The 15,790-nt window shown below is 36.4% G+C and overlaps 1 protein-coding gene across 1 annotated transcript in view; it reads right to left on the bottom strand.

The window, feature by feature from the left end:
- The window catches only part of LOC103507895 (elongation of very long chain fatty acids protein AAEL008004-like), a 56,832-nt gene that overhangs the window by 30,400 nt on the left and 10,642 nt on the right, over positions 1-15,790 (bottom strand). Inside the window, exon 2 of the mRNA XM_026822642.1 lies at positions 2,210-2,378. Coding sequence (XP_026678443.1) covers positions 2,210-2,267 — 58 coding nt within the window. The 5' untranslated portion in view covers positions 2,268-2,378. The remainder of the gene's footprint in view (positions 1-2,209; positions 2,379-15,790) is intronic.

The raw sequence follows: 15,790 nt of genomic DNA, 5'->3' as shown, positions 1-15,790 counted from the left end.
TGGTTAGCCATTTGGTTAGCATAGATACTTAATTGGTTGTGCAATACATGTGTAAGGTTCACAGCTATTATCTATTTGCCAGTGGCCATTATGGATATGCATTTCAGTGCATTACATTGTATGGGCTTGTGCTTATCAAGTAAATAAGACGAGGTTTAAACATGGGTGCACATCATGGCTTGACATGGACGGATGCCTTAGGGATACATGAGTGTGATCATCACTATCAGATGAATATCCATTAGACTAATTTCATGCTCTATTCGCTAGTTGATTCAAATGTGAAACTGCACATCATGGCTTGACATGGACGGATGCCTCAGGGATACATGAGTGTGATCATCACTATCAGATGAATATCCATTAGACTAATTTCATGCTCTATTCGCTAGTTGATTCAAATGTGAAATATTCTCCTTGTGACATCTGGTATGGGAGATGTGCACACAGGATCCACTATAATGGACATACAGTGAAGTACCCGTGTACTTTTAAGGCACAATCTAGTATTCAGTTTCCCATGATATTTTGATGTGATTTGCAATACTGCACATCATAGCTTGACATGGACGGATGCCTTGGGGATACATGAGTGTGATCATCACTATCAGATGAATATCCATTAAACTAATTTCATGCTCTATTCGCTAGTTGATTCAAATGTGAAACGTTCTGCTTGTGACATCTGGTATGGGAGATGTGCACACAGGATCCACTATAATGGACATACAGTGAAGTACCCGTGTACTTTTAAGGCACAATCCTAGTTGGTTCCAAAAACTTCAGGTGCTGGGATGAGTAATCAGTATTGGCATAGTTTGACCAAATCGCTGCTCGAATTGGTTGCTTGGTTTTGGTGTCATATCTCCCACAAGGGTGACACCAATATGTCCAGACGTTCAGGATTTATTTCGACCTGTGAAACTTCAGGTGCTGGGATGAGTAATCGGTATTGGCATAGTTTGACCAAATCGCTGCTCGAATTGGTTGCTTGGTTTCGGTGTCATATCTCCCACAAGGGTGACACCAATATGTCCAGGGATTCTGTGAGAACCCCAAAATATTGAATACAAGTGCAGGAAGACCAAAGATTCTTTAAACGACCCTGCCTCAATTTCAACCTTCAGCAGAGATGTACAGATATCTAAGTTCAAAAAGTCATTGGATGGAGCATGACCGCAAGATTACAAATTTTGGATATCATTGGAATAACATGGTACACTTTCAATGCCAAAGTATTAAAGATGTATCAGTTGTCGGACAACGAATTACAAGGACCTGTCGAGTTTTTGGTTCAAACAGGATCATTGCGGTGGTATAGGAATGCTCCATTCATTCTCTTCTCGAGCTTAGAAGGACATAGCAGGATAAAGGACAAACCTTATCAAAACGGAAATTAAGAATGCTGAAAGAAAACATTTCATTAGTGCGTTATTGAACATTTCAAAGCCTTCTGTCAGAAACCGTTGAACTTGTAAAGAGAGGAGTTTTTCAATTGACAGTTCAATGGCTTCAAAATTTTCGGGGGGTTTTAGCTACGAAGGAGATTAACTGTAACCCTTTTCATAGATTTGAGCAGGGCCGTTTAAGATATACCCAAGTACATTACCACATTTAGACTGTCGAAGTAGGACAGGCAGTCCTATTATTTCAGCATATTAAAATTAAAATGGCATGAAATTAAACTTGCTACCTACCTATTTCAGAGTATGTGTGATCTTGTGACTTTGTATTTGATACCTAAGTTTAGTACCCCCACCATGAAAAACAAGCACCGCAATGCATAATTGATTAGTAGGAGGCAAGACTTTGCTTTTGTAACATGGACATTTGCGTGACAACATAGAGAGAAAAAAAAAAGAGGCAGAAAGGTCATATTATTGAAAGAACAGCATGTTAGGCGAACTATTTTTCATAGAACAAAATATCCGGATTTTCCAACAGTTTTTTGAAGTATGAGTTAAAAAAGAAAAAGAAAAAAAAGACCAAACCTTTGTGGTCAAAATTTGGGGGGGGGGGGTATTTGATATGCCCTATACTCCAAATAACGAGACTTATTGGAAGTTCGATATTAGATTAGGTGATTCGTTTGAATGAACTTTTTTGCATGTAGGAGTACAGTTCTTTTACAAATGCCTTGGCCTTTATTATTTGTTTGATAGGGGTTTAACCACACTGTCTTCCAGTAACCTTCCTACGGTTTACTTACCTCCATATCGTTCGAAAAATCCGTGGAATCCATCGACCAACCTCACTATAGCGGCCATTTTGAATTTAGGGGGGTGGGGGTGACTAGGTTGCTAGACGAATGTCAGACTTTGGTGGCAGGGGGTGAGCCTCCTCTCTGTGACCTTAGCAGGACACTAGCTGCAAGGACTCTGAAATCAGAACCAGAACGGGGGTTGATAGTTAGCATAAAATATAATTAGTAGAATACAATCAAATCATCAACATTAAAGATCTTACACAAGGAACAACATTTTAAATTTCTCTTTCTTTTCATTTAAGCTTCGAATGTCTAATGCTCTAATGGATGTATTTTGCTCTTTTGAAAAACTGGTATACCTTTCAGTCATTGTTGTTTCTTGATTTACATAATTAAATACAAATACCTAAATGGAATAATAATCGTGATAACAAAACATATTAAAGTGAATAACAAATACTTAGTAAACTGCACAAGGAACAACATTTTAAATTTCTCTTTCTTTTCATTTAAGCTTCGAAGGTCTAATGCTCTAATGGATGTATTTTGCTCTTTTGAAAAACTGGTATACCTTTCAGTCATTGTTGTTTCTTAATTTACATAATTAAATACAAATACCTAAATGGAATAATAATCGTGATAACAAAACATATTAAAGTGAATAACAAATACTTAGTAAACTCTTTACCTTTATTATTTGTTTGATAGGGGTTTAAGCACACTGTCTTCAATGACCTTCCTACGGTTTACTTACCTCCATATCGTTCGAAAAATCCGTGGAATCCATCGACCAACCTCACTATAGTTTGGCCTTTATTATTTGTTTGATAGGGGTTTAACCACACTGTCTTCAATGACCTTCCTACGGTTTACTTACCTCCATATCGTTCGAAAAATCCGTGGAATCCATCGACCAACCTCACTATAGGGAAATAAGTAAGAATAAAAGTCAGACCAAAGTTCAAAACACGCGTTGCTTGTCACCCATATTACTTAAGTTGCATGGTTTTGATTTATGACTAGGCTTGCTTACGAATAACTTGTACTTTACTATCATGTGTTTGAAATGCCCCATGGTATTCACTACAGATGAAGCAAGAGAGTTAGGAGAGACCAACTGTGCAGTCTGCACTCAAAACACGCGTTGCTTGTCACCCATATTACTTAAGTTGCATGGTTTTGATTTATGACTAGGCTTACTTATATATGTATACGCTTACGAATAACTTGTACTTTACTATCATGTGTTGGAAATGCCCCATGGTATTCACTATACAGATAAAGCAAGAGAGACCAACTGTGCAGTCTGCAGGGCGCAGATGCACATTACATACGTAAGAGTTTACTAGTAACTGTACACAACATATATGTTGCGTGTAAACAGCAAAGTTTTCTCAATTTTCTTCTCCATAACCCATAACTCCACAAGTATTACTTATTCAAACTAGACCTGTCAGGCAAACCGTCAAGTAAACCGTTATGATATGTGGACCCTGCTTTAGGTAAGATAGCAACCAAAAAAAAATCTGTTATTCAAAGATCTCATTCGAATTCTCTTTCACACAATGCAAACAAAACTGACCAAAAATCAGCCTGAACCACTTATCTGTTATTCAAAGATCTCATTCGAATTCTCTTTCACACAATGCAAACAAAACTGACCAAAAATCAGCCTGAACCACTTATTCGATTATTCGTTTTAACAAGAATGTAACGTTTTCTATAGAAAATAAAGTATACATTGACTATTCATAGCAAATAACTCTATTTCTGTAATCAATGAGTTGTGAACAGCAGTTTTCTACAAAAAGAGATACACGCAGGTATACGAAGAAATCAATAATAGTCTCAACTGGCAGTAGGCAGGAGGCTTTACTTCAGTATTCAGTTTCCCATGATATTTTGATGTGATTTGCAATACTGCACATCATGGCTTGACATGGACGGATGCCTCAGGGATACATGAGTGTGATCATCACTATCAGATGAATATCCATTAAACTAATTTCATGCTCTATTCGCTAGTTGATTCAAATGTGAAACGTTCTGCTTGTGACATCTGGTATGGGAGATGTGCACACAGGATCCACTATAATGGACATACAGTGAAGTACCCGTGTACTTTTAAGGCACAATCCTAGTTGGTTCCAAAAACTTCAGGTGCTGGGATTGGCATAGTTTGACCAAATCGCTGCTCGAATTGGTTGCTTGGTTTCGGTGTCATATCTCCCACAAGGGTGACACCAATATGTCCAGACGTTCAGGATTTATTTCGACCTGTTACCCTTCAGAATTTGGGCTAAGCGGATTGAGGCTTTGTATTTGTTGCAAAAATCGTCGACAATATTAACACATACCAACGTAGAAGATCATAATTCAATAGTCAAAAGCCTAAAAATACTTGTAAAATAATGAATTGTGATCTCGAATTAGGCACGGTAGATATTAAGATTACAATAGATCTGAAATTTACGAGAACACTAAACAACATAGTTTGGAATCAATTCCGTGATTCTGCTAACAGTAGTAGTGTAGCAATTAGAATGAGATTTCTGGACTTGATCCAAAATTCAATTACCCCACACCTCACAGTGTAGATTAATAGGGTTACACCTCACAGTGTAGATTAATAGGGTTGAAATGATTGCTAATTGAAATACCTCCAGGCGGTAATTATGACTGATCTTACACTCCAAATGATCATTTGTTTGTGGTACAAGTTCTTTGTTAATGTGTCCAAGAGTTTTAGTTTGAATTGGAATATCAACTTCGGCTCTTTGCTAACCATGTGATGTATTATCTTGGTAGTACTTAGTACTTCAGCGCATGACTTTGGATACTATGTAGGCCTATAACAGAGCACCAGTCACCAAAGCCCTATGTAGGCCTATAACAGAGCACCAGCTAGGCCTATGGGAAACAGGATCATAACTTAGACAGTGTGGAGTCAAGATTTTCATCATTAAAACGTGGATCGGACTGGTTCATATGACATTTCCAATTTGTATACAGTCTGTTTAACTGATTATATCTCAGCATGAAATTTATTAGAAACATTGATTTCTAAATTTCCATTGTAGATTCTAGCCATTCCATTGTAGATTCTAGCCATATTCAGGATTGTGACATTAATCGACAAAAATCAGAAAATTTGTATTCAACACCTTCAGAGGAAAAAGTAGCAGGAAGTAACCCGTCCTCTACAACCTAAAAAAAAAAAATCATCTCGTAATTTGAGTCATGAGTCGTCACTTTTTTGTAATTTCACAATCAAGGAAATATTCAAGTTTAATCAGATTTCCTTTTGAAGAAATTATAGTGCTACAAAGTTTGCGCTTAAATTTACTCAATACCATAGTCACCCTGTAACATTCCACACCAATAAACAGATGGAAATGAGCCAGGTTTTAGGCATAAGCTTCAAGAGGTCATACACCATGCGAAAATTTCTAGAAGGACCACACTGGGTTTGAGGATATTGTTTACGTTTCAGTGAGAGTTATACTAGCTCTTCAGTGAACAGTAGAACCCACTCAGGGAAAGGGCCTCTATGAAATGCCTCATGGGCCGATCAAGTCGGAAATCCAATGAGAAAAATTCCACCAAAATCAGACAATCCGTTCAACAGACATATCATTTAGTTTACATTTAACTATGTACTAACCGAAAAATTTTATTAAAGAAGTAAATAATATGGTAATCTAGAAAGTAGATTATAATCCGGAATAAAAATTTCCAGACATAACAACAAAGCACGCAATCTTGACTCGCTCAGACCACTATGGTCATTTGGTCTTGTACCGAGACCTTGGCGTCTTGGTAGTATTTTGGTCAGTGTTCCATTACTTCCTGAATAAAACCCACCTGTCTTCGGTGTGGGAGTGCAAATTGTTACCAAAGAATACCTCACATGTTGTACAGTGGTGCTAACGCCCTCACTACAAACGAATGACCCATGAACCCATTAGGATGATCAGGGCCTTGGGAATTTATGTAATGAATTGATGGAATTTTTAAAACTTTGTCTTACTAAATTGCGCTCATTTTGATTAGGCACTTTAAAACTAAGGTCCTGATACTCCGGATCGGATAAATTGCCCTTAGTACTTTTCTTGATAACTTCAGAGAATTTATGAACCCATTAGGATGATCAGGGCCTTGGGAATTTATGTAATGAATTGATGGAATTTTTAAAACTTTGTCTTACTAAATTGCGCTCATATGATCAGGGCCTTGGGAATTTATGTAATGAATTGATGGAATTTTTCAAACTTTGTCTTACTAAATTGCGCTCATTTTGATTAGGCACTTTAAAACTGAGGTCCTGATACTCCGGATCGGATAAATTGCCCTTAGTACTTTTCTTGATAACTTCAGAGAATTGGCACACAAAGGGCGCTCATTTTGATTAGGCACTTTAAAACTAAGGTCCTGATACTCCGGATCGGATAAATTGCCCTCAGTACTTTTCTTGATAACTTCAGAGAATTGGCACACAAAGAAGATAGAACTTCTGAACTGTTAATCTTAATATCCGCTGGACTACAGCCTTTGTAAGGTAAACCAATCTTCTGATTTTCAATTACCAAAAATTACACACTCTAAGTATGATTCCAGCTAAACCTCAAAATAACAGGAAGAATAGGTTTTCAAAATACCAAATTAATTTCAAGAAAACTCCAACATATGTGGAAGTAGACAAAAACACGAGTTAACTTAGGCTTCAGGAAGACAAGAAAAACTCCAGGAAAACAACATATGTGGAAGTAGACAAAAAGACGAGTTAACTTAGGCTTCAGGAAGACAAGAAAAACTCCAGGAAAACTTATAAAGAATTGAAGAATATTAAGTAAATTCAATTATGTATAGTGTGTAAAACTAATAACATTTCATCATCAAATACATCCCATGAGAGAAAATTGAAGTTCAAAATTAATGGCAATATAATCGAATCCGTGCGGAAATTCTAGGATCAAAGAAATGAATGAGGAAAATTTACCAGAAATTAAAAAGGTTAAAGTGGCAGATTAGATTGCACTATAGTTACCTGAGATAAACTGGTAAGGTTCGCAACCCCGGAAACTTCCTCAATAATTACATTGATTAATTACAAAACGAAATAATGACATTAATGACCATACAAGAAGTTTCCATGATTACATTGCCAGAGAGCATTGTCTTTTCACATGCCATTATCCATTATTTAAATTAAATCAACTGCCTTGTGATTCGAGTCCAAGTTATTGGTGCAAAAGAAATAGGTTTGACGTGATTGATTCTGAAATTGGCAGATTTAAAGTTATTAATAGGTAAAATTAGCTTACTAGCGATGAAATGGAAAATTTTCTTTAATATAAACCAGACGTCATGGGACATTCAAGTCTTAAAGATGACAAATATGCACAGATGAAAATAGAAATCCTCATTAACGTTTATCATTCAGGTAGAATGACTGAAGTGCATTTGGTAAACACGCGTGCTGAACCAGTGTTTGCAGCAACCATGACATAATCGTAATAGCATTAGACATACTTATAACTCAGTTAACCAAGATATATTCCATATCAACATATCATTATCAAATTGTATCGTCAGACAATTTGCCTCAAGTTGAGGGTGGATAAATAAAAAAGTACAAATCATAATCTCATACAAATATGTTGTCAGTACCTTATTGGAAAACAAACAAATTTCCACAAATAATGTTCCACAAATAATGTTGAAAACCCAAATTACCTACTATGGAAGAGGGAATTAGTTCTTTTCTAAATTGAGATGAAGCCATACAACATCATCATATTTGCTGTACTACCGTTACCGTAGATTGCATTAAAACTAACTGATTTCAAATGTGTATCTGAACATTCTAAACAAGTATTTCAATGGAAGGTGATCTGGCTGTTCTCGCCCTTAGGTATTGCCGTTCTCCTAACGCCAAGCTCGTGTGAAATTTCTCAGATAAGAAGCCTTATGCGTTATTCAATATCAAAACAATGTTGTAGACTTACAGGAGACTTAACTAAGGATATTAATTAGCATATTGCAGGAGAACGATGGCAATCAACAAAGTGAATTGTGGGAAAGTGGGAGCTCGTATAAGATTACAATGAATTCTGACAGTTAGGATAAACATTTGAAAAATAAAAAATAATAAATCGAATCTTTCATTCATTAAGAGAAAAGATGAACATTGTGAAAAAGAAAGCTCACAAAATACCCAAAGAAATCAAAGAAATAAGTAGGAGGCCAATGAAAAGGAAAAAGACCAAAGTAGAAATGCAGTAAGTGTAATAACTGGACGAACCAAGCAAAGGTTGGGTCAGCTTTTGTGAATGGTGCTACGTTAGCATTCAACTTTGGCATGAGATTTTGCTAGAGAACTGGGCCCGTTAATAACCGTAGCGACCCAGCAAACCAAACCCCAAATTTACCTATATGGACTTTGAAATTTTGTTCAACTTTCAAAGAGACAAGAACCAAACAAGATACAAGGCAAACAACTTATTACTATACTTAGTACTTCGGAGATGGAAATCCCGAAGCTCATAATTTATTGAAATCTATGGAAAAAAATTTGACGAACAAACCAAAATTTCCAGAGCACTCCCTCCGAAGGCCTCATGTGAAAAGGTGTGTAGAGTATGAAAATAGTCTCTGAAACTCGTCCATTTCCCATTCGGAATACACAGGGACAACGTTGGGTTGAAGTTACCTATGTATTTGGCGTATTTTGTTGGGGGTTTTCTTCAAAACAGGCGTGATACCTACAGATTTTATTTTATGATTTTTCAATCCTCTGTCTCTCAACTTATCATTCTGTTAGAAAGAGGTTCCAAAAAGTTTTCAGTCATGTTCCTATTAGGGACTCTTCAGTTTCATCCTAGCTGTGTAAATTTACGCTTCTCAATTGAGGCCTCAGCTCGTGTTACCCCGCAACTAAATGGGTATTGTGTCTTTTCTCACCCAGCTGATGAGAAATGGAAATACAAGTCCTTACGAGTCCAAAGTAGCATTATATAATTTATAGTTGTAAATCTGTCTACTGACAGGTATCAACACGTCCTTCTCCAACTCTCTCGATCTTGGGCGTTGGGCATCTGCCTTTAGTTGTTCAAAGCTTCTTCCTTTGAAAATATCCGTGATCATTTCAAACTTTCTTCTTCCTCTTTGATTTTTTCTCCCATGATTCTTTGTTGTCGAGTGTTAAAGCCCTTTGTTGTCGAGTGTTAAGCCCTAAAGTAGCATCACTCTATTGAGAAAAAAAAACACCCAACAAAGGAGACTTTATTGAAACTGCTGACAAAAAGGGACTTCTCAGTTATAAGTTTGCAGTATAAATAAAGTATTTGTAATACTGTAATTGTAATAAATTATTACAAAACGACACGGGGGAAAATCTATTCAATGATCTGCCCCAATGCCCCAAAGTACGAGTAGTCAGTAGTCCGCTCAAATGAGTTGCGTATATTCAAATCAATCTGACCTGACACAGTGACACATTACCTTGCATGTGACCTCATGGACTGCTTTGTGAAAAAAATATAGGGCTTTAACACATGTGTATGGGGTCGACCCCATACACACATCTAGTCAATTTACATAGCTTTTTGTATAATTTAGGTATGTTTATGAAAGCCTTGACGTTAGTCCCAATTTCTCAGTCACTTTGCATTCCGAATTCCAAGCAAAGGCCGGCAAATCGACACTGGAGTACAATAATAAGCATATTTGCATACTCAAGTGCAAATTACATATTTAGGACATATTATTGACTTTGGAACTTTTCAAATAACAACAATATTTCCATTGAAAATAGAGCCTGTCAGAGAAAACTGACCCGAATTTTTGCCCATGCTAGAGTGTAGGTTGTAAACAAGATACTATGCTATACATCCAGGAAATTCCCTAATCTTGATCATAATACATTAATCATAGTGAATCATAGTACAACCTTACTACTGAAAATAAGTTTTCTAGAACCATGTGTCACGCTAGCCTCATCAAAAAAAAAAAACGGAAGGAAAATTCCATAGGTCCCTCATCAAAGGAAAATTCCGATATTTATTCTCAAAGAAAAAATACCAATTACTTCTACTTAATCATAGTGAATCATAGTACAACCTTACTACTGAAAATAAGTTTTCTAGAACCATGTGTCACGCTAGCCTCATCGAAAAAACGGAAGGAAAATTCCATAGGTCCCTCATCAAAGGAAAATTCCGATATTTATTCTCAAAGAAAAAAATACCAATTACTTCTAAAATAAATTACACAACCACAAGATATAATTATGAGATACAAAAAATCCACATTATTTTCTTAAGGTTTTACTTCTAAAATAAATTACACAACCACAAGATATAATTATGAGATACAAAAAATCCACATTATTTTCTTAAGGTTAAAGATACCAAAATGAAGTGAGCTCACAGATGTTGACGTCACTGAATGGTGAGGAAACTCCCAGAACCTACACAATGTAAATGGTCAAAGTGAAAGATATTCACATGTCCAGATCCAAGCTGTGGGAAATGATACCTACCTACATCAAATTGGAAACATTTCTGCAATCAACATCAACAGCACTATGATAACATCTACCTTGTACCATGCGGGTAATTCCAAGAAGAGGTTTTTGAACCAAAGTCATTCACATGTCCAGATCCAAGCTGTGGGAAACGATACCTACATCAAATAGGAATCATTTCTGCAACCAACATCAACAGCACTATGATAACATCTACCTTGTACCATGCGGGTAATTCCAAGAAGAGGTTTTTGAACCAAAGTACTCTGAGCACGTAGTTACATACTAATAATAGAACTTGCATTGTGAATAGCTGATTTGAAGATAACCGCAGTAGTTTATTTGAAGTCCGCAGCATTTGTGAACAATATCCGAGACAAATAAAACTTTGTGTGTATTGAATTTGGAAAGTTGCCATCGGAGAGGTCGAACTGAAATGGCTTCAAAGTTCAATGTTGGTATGTTGGTGTTGGTTTTCCCATGGTTGTTAGTAAAAAGGTTGTTGGTTAAAAGGGAGATCATTAAATTATGTAAAAAATATATTGGTAATAAATATCAAATTGGAATCATTTCTGCAATCAACATCAACAGCACTATGATAACATCTACCTTGTACCATGCGGGTAATTCCAAGAAGAGGTTTTTGAACCAAATTTTTTAATTCCAAGAAGAAGTTTTTGAACTCTGAGCACGTAGTTACATACTAATAATAGAACTTGCATTTTGAATAGCTGATTTGAAGATAACTGCAGTAGTTTATTTGAAGTCCGCAGCATTTGTAAACAATATCCGAGACAAATAAAACTTTGTGTGTATTGAATTTGGAAAGTTGGCATCGAAGAGGTCGAACTGAAATGGCTTCAAAGTTCATTGTTGGTATGTTGGTATTGGTTTTCCCATGGTTGTTGGTAAAAAGGGAGATCATTAAACCATGTAAAAAAATATTGGTAATAGAAAGTAAGCACCTGTAGATGGCGTAGAAGGGGATTAACCTACCCAATACTCGTAACTTTGTAACTCGTATTGATCAAATAATTTGCACCTATTTATCAAATAACTTGTATCTATTTGATCAAATAACTTGTATCTATTCATCAAATAACTGGTATCAAAAAACTTGTACCTATTCATAAAAAATAACTCGTATTGAACAAGGCAATCGACAAATTACTGTGGAAAAACGACCCATGGTGCCAGCAAATTGAACCCGGTCTAAGGGAAAACTAGTTTTGAGTTTATTAGTTTTAGATTTTCCTTTATTTTTCATCGGAAATGAAACGTGTTGTAAATCATTCGGGTAAGCCAACTTATGATGTACTTTTATTGCTTTCTATTAATTAAACTTCGCTGACAAAATCATCTATTTTTAACTCTACGTATAATTAGCTATGATTATCTAATGGTAACTTAATATACTGAGATTACAGAGTAATAAATTATAGTGAGAAAGTATTGGAATTCATCCATTTCTTCGTACCTCCTGTGGATTCAAAATCAAAGCCAATATGGTCACCGCTAATAAGGAGCCAATATGGAGAATTTCCTAGGCATCCGCCCTCTGTTTGTAATCAGGAGGTTTGAAATTTTACTTTTCCAACATAAGGTTCTTTAGACTTGGGGATTAATATTGCTAGAGCACCGAATATTTGAAAACTTCCCTATTTTTGAGTTTATTAGTTTTAGATTTTCCTTTATTTTTCATCGGAAATGAAACGTGTTGTAAATCATTCGGGTAAGCCAACATATGATGTACTTTTATTGCTTTCTATTAATTAAACTTCGCTGACAAAATCATCTATTTTTAACTCTACGTATAATTAGCTATGATTATCTAATGGTAACTTAATATACTGAGATTACAGAGTAATAAATTATAGTGAGAAAGTATTGGAATTCATCCATTTCTTCGTACCTCCTGTGGATTCAAAATCAAAGCCAATATGGTCACCGCTAATATGGAGCCAAAATGGAGAATTTCCTAGGCACCCGCCCTCTGTTTGTAAGCAGGAGGTTTGAAATTTTACTTTTCCAACAGAAGGTTCTTTAGACTTGGGGATTGATATTGCTAGAGCACCGAATATTTGAAACTTACCTATCATACTCGTATGACAGTACCAATCTGTACCAACTGTACCATAGGTATCGGGAAAGATCAATTTAGCCATAACCGAACACGGAAATTAAAGTTACTAAAACATCAAAAGTACATACATAGGTAATGCAAAGAAAAACTTTGAGATGTTCACCAGTTGTGTCTCTCTCTTTATAGCAACCGCAACCAGTTTTTTTGCAAATTCTACTTATGTTAGGTTCAGTAAGTACTACGTGCGTCATTGGATCTTATTTGAACTTGCATCTAAGTTTAAACAAAACTTCCCTATCATACTCGTATTATGACAGTACCAATCTGTACCATAGGTATCGGGAAAGATCAATTTAGCCATAACCATAACCCAACACGGAAATTAAAGTTACTAAAACATCAAAAGTACATACATAGGTAATACAAAGAAAAACTTTGAGATGTTCACCAGTTGTGTCTCTCTCTTTATAGCAACCGCAACCAGTTTTTTGCAAATTCTACTTATGTTAGGTTCAGTAAGTACTACGTGCGTCATTGGATCTTATTTGAACTTGCATCTAAGTTTAAACAAATCAAGAATGATAATAAACTGAATATTAAACAAATTAGGTAGGTGCATAGTACTGATTTTCTTTAACCACGATTGAACAAACTACGGGCTAAAAAATTCCCGGAGGGACGGGCCCAGCTTGTCCCCTCTTTAAAAGCTAACATTTTTTCCTCCAGAATACAAAGATAGTTTTCTTTGTCAGTATATTGCCAATTAGAAACTTGTTGCTTCCGCGCTTTTATCATTACTTTTATGACATCTACGTACACTTGAGTCCCCACCGCTAACATTTCATGATTATGGTAATTGTATGGAATTGAATTGCGCATTTAAAGTGGAGTAGATTCTAGCAAACGTGCGTTAGGGCCGTCATACAAGTTGTGGCCGCCGGAAAGACCTGAAGAGCGTGGGTATAAAGTGTGTGGTAAGTCTGAGGCCCGAGGGGCGAAAACGCGACTCTTAAATGACAAAGAACGGGCTTTAGTCTTACTATTACCGTATCACCGTCAGGCATTTTGTCCAAGTCCTTGGACCATTTTCAATCACTCCGGCCTTGGCATGGATTATTTTTCAATCCATTTTCATCGTAAATATTCTACACTCTCATCACAATCATCTCATTGACATCAATCATCATACAGAATAAGAACACTCAAATAGACAATGACATCTAATATACTCGGGAGTAATAAATTCGGGACAATCCGCCTTTTCTGGACGTTTATGTTTTAAGGTGTGTCCAAACTTGGTCGACCGGCCGTCGATCGACGAGATAAATCTATGTTATCGAGGCCAGTGTATGGTTTCAGACGACGTTGATCGACGGGGTTGACTATCTTTGAACACACCTTTAGACTTTTTTCTCTTTACATCAGCTAAAAGATCATGTTCTCTTCAAGATACCGTTTTCACTCTATTTTCTAAGGAAATTTTGTTCATACATAATTGACCGAACGAAGTGAAGGTCTATGTTTTAACTCGACCGTTTAGCATTTGGTTTAGATGTCTGTCTGTATGTTCCTCTATAACTCGCGATTGCCTGGTCTGATTTGATGAAATTTGGTACACATCTTCATCAAATCAAGGCACGTCGCTGATTGAAATTTGGGGCCCTAAAGTTGAACGGGGCCCCCGTTACGATCTTTCAAAACTTTACGATCCCCTAATACAGTTGCCACGCATATCAATACATATTCAATTATTCATATGCGTGGGAAGATACGTAATTGTGTATTACGTAGGGTTTCCCATTCATACGTAGGATTACCCAGAAGACATTTTTTCAAAGCAGGACATTTTTCTAAATCCTAAATTTGTCCAAAATTCAAATAGGTATTACAAATGACGTAAGAGCATACGACTGGAATTTTCTAAACAAATTCACCAGCATCAAATTTTTCTCAATGAGTTTGCAATTTTCTTCGTTAAATGAGATGTAATGTATACTGGACATCATACGTTTTAGTTATACTTAATGGTTTTGTAATTTTCCAGCTATATCAGATCGATAGGGTTTGTATATGAGATTGCTGTTTTCCTACGGATGTCAGTCTGGGAGATCAGTGGAGATTGCTGTTAACGGATGTCAATCTGGGAGATCAGTGAAGAATTGAGACATCTGCTTTCGGTATGTTCAGTTCATTGTCTATTCAGGGTCGCTTGAAAAGAACACATTTCAAAGAGAAACCCTTGAGACCTTGTGATTTTTTTGGCTTCTGAGAGCCTTTTAACGGCTATGCTCATATCAGGCTTTTCTGTCTCACTATTTCCCTGAGATTTCAATCAGCTCCCAAGTTATTCTCAAGAGGCTGAGTGCACCCCGAAATGGCCAACAGCACGTGTTGTCCCACACGGTCACCAGACACCAAACACGCTCAACGTTGCTCAAGTGATCCTTTGGGAACTGGTGAATTCAATGTGCTATTGTCGGGGACTATCTTGGATTTGTGTTTCATATCATAAAACACTATAAACAGATAAAGGAACCGGCTGCCCATTTGTCTTAGTATGGCCAATAGGTTATGGGATTCTAGTGTATTCTAAATTGCAAAGTTTGCTAATAGTTTCTGTGTACAAACCATATTTCAAAGCTAATCACCTTTAAAGCTAATCGATAAACAGATAAAGGAACCGGCTGCCCATTTGTCTTAGTATGGCCAATAGGTTATAGGATTCTAGTGTATTCCAAATTGCAAAGTTTGCTAATAGTTTCTGTGTACAAACCATATTTCAGATATTCTCAAGACTAAAGCTAATCACCTTGATTATACACCTGTCAGAATAAATTTGGTTAGCCATTTGGTTAGCATAGATGCTTAATTGGTTGTGCAATACATGTGTAAGGTTCACAGCTATTATCTATTAGCCAGTGGCCATTATGGATATGCATTTCAGTGCATTACATTGTATGGGCTTGTGCTTATC

This window comes from Diaphorina citri, unplaced genomic scaffold, assembly GCF_000475195.1.
Source record: "Diaphorina citri unplaced genomic scaffold, Diaci psyllid genome assembly version 1.1 scaffold349, whole genome shotgun sequence".
In the NCBI taxonomy this organism is placed as follows: Eukaryota; Metazoa; Arthropoda; class Insecta; order Hemiptera; family Psyllidae; genus Diaphorina; species Diaphorina citri.
Note: the sequence above shows the minus strand (reverse complement) of the source record. Positions and strands in the feature narration are given on the sequence as shown.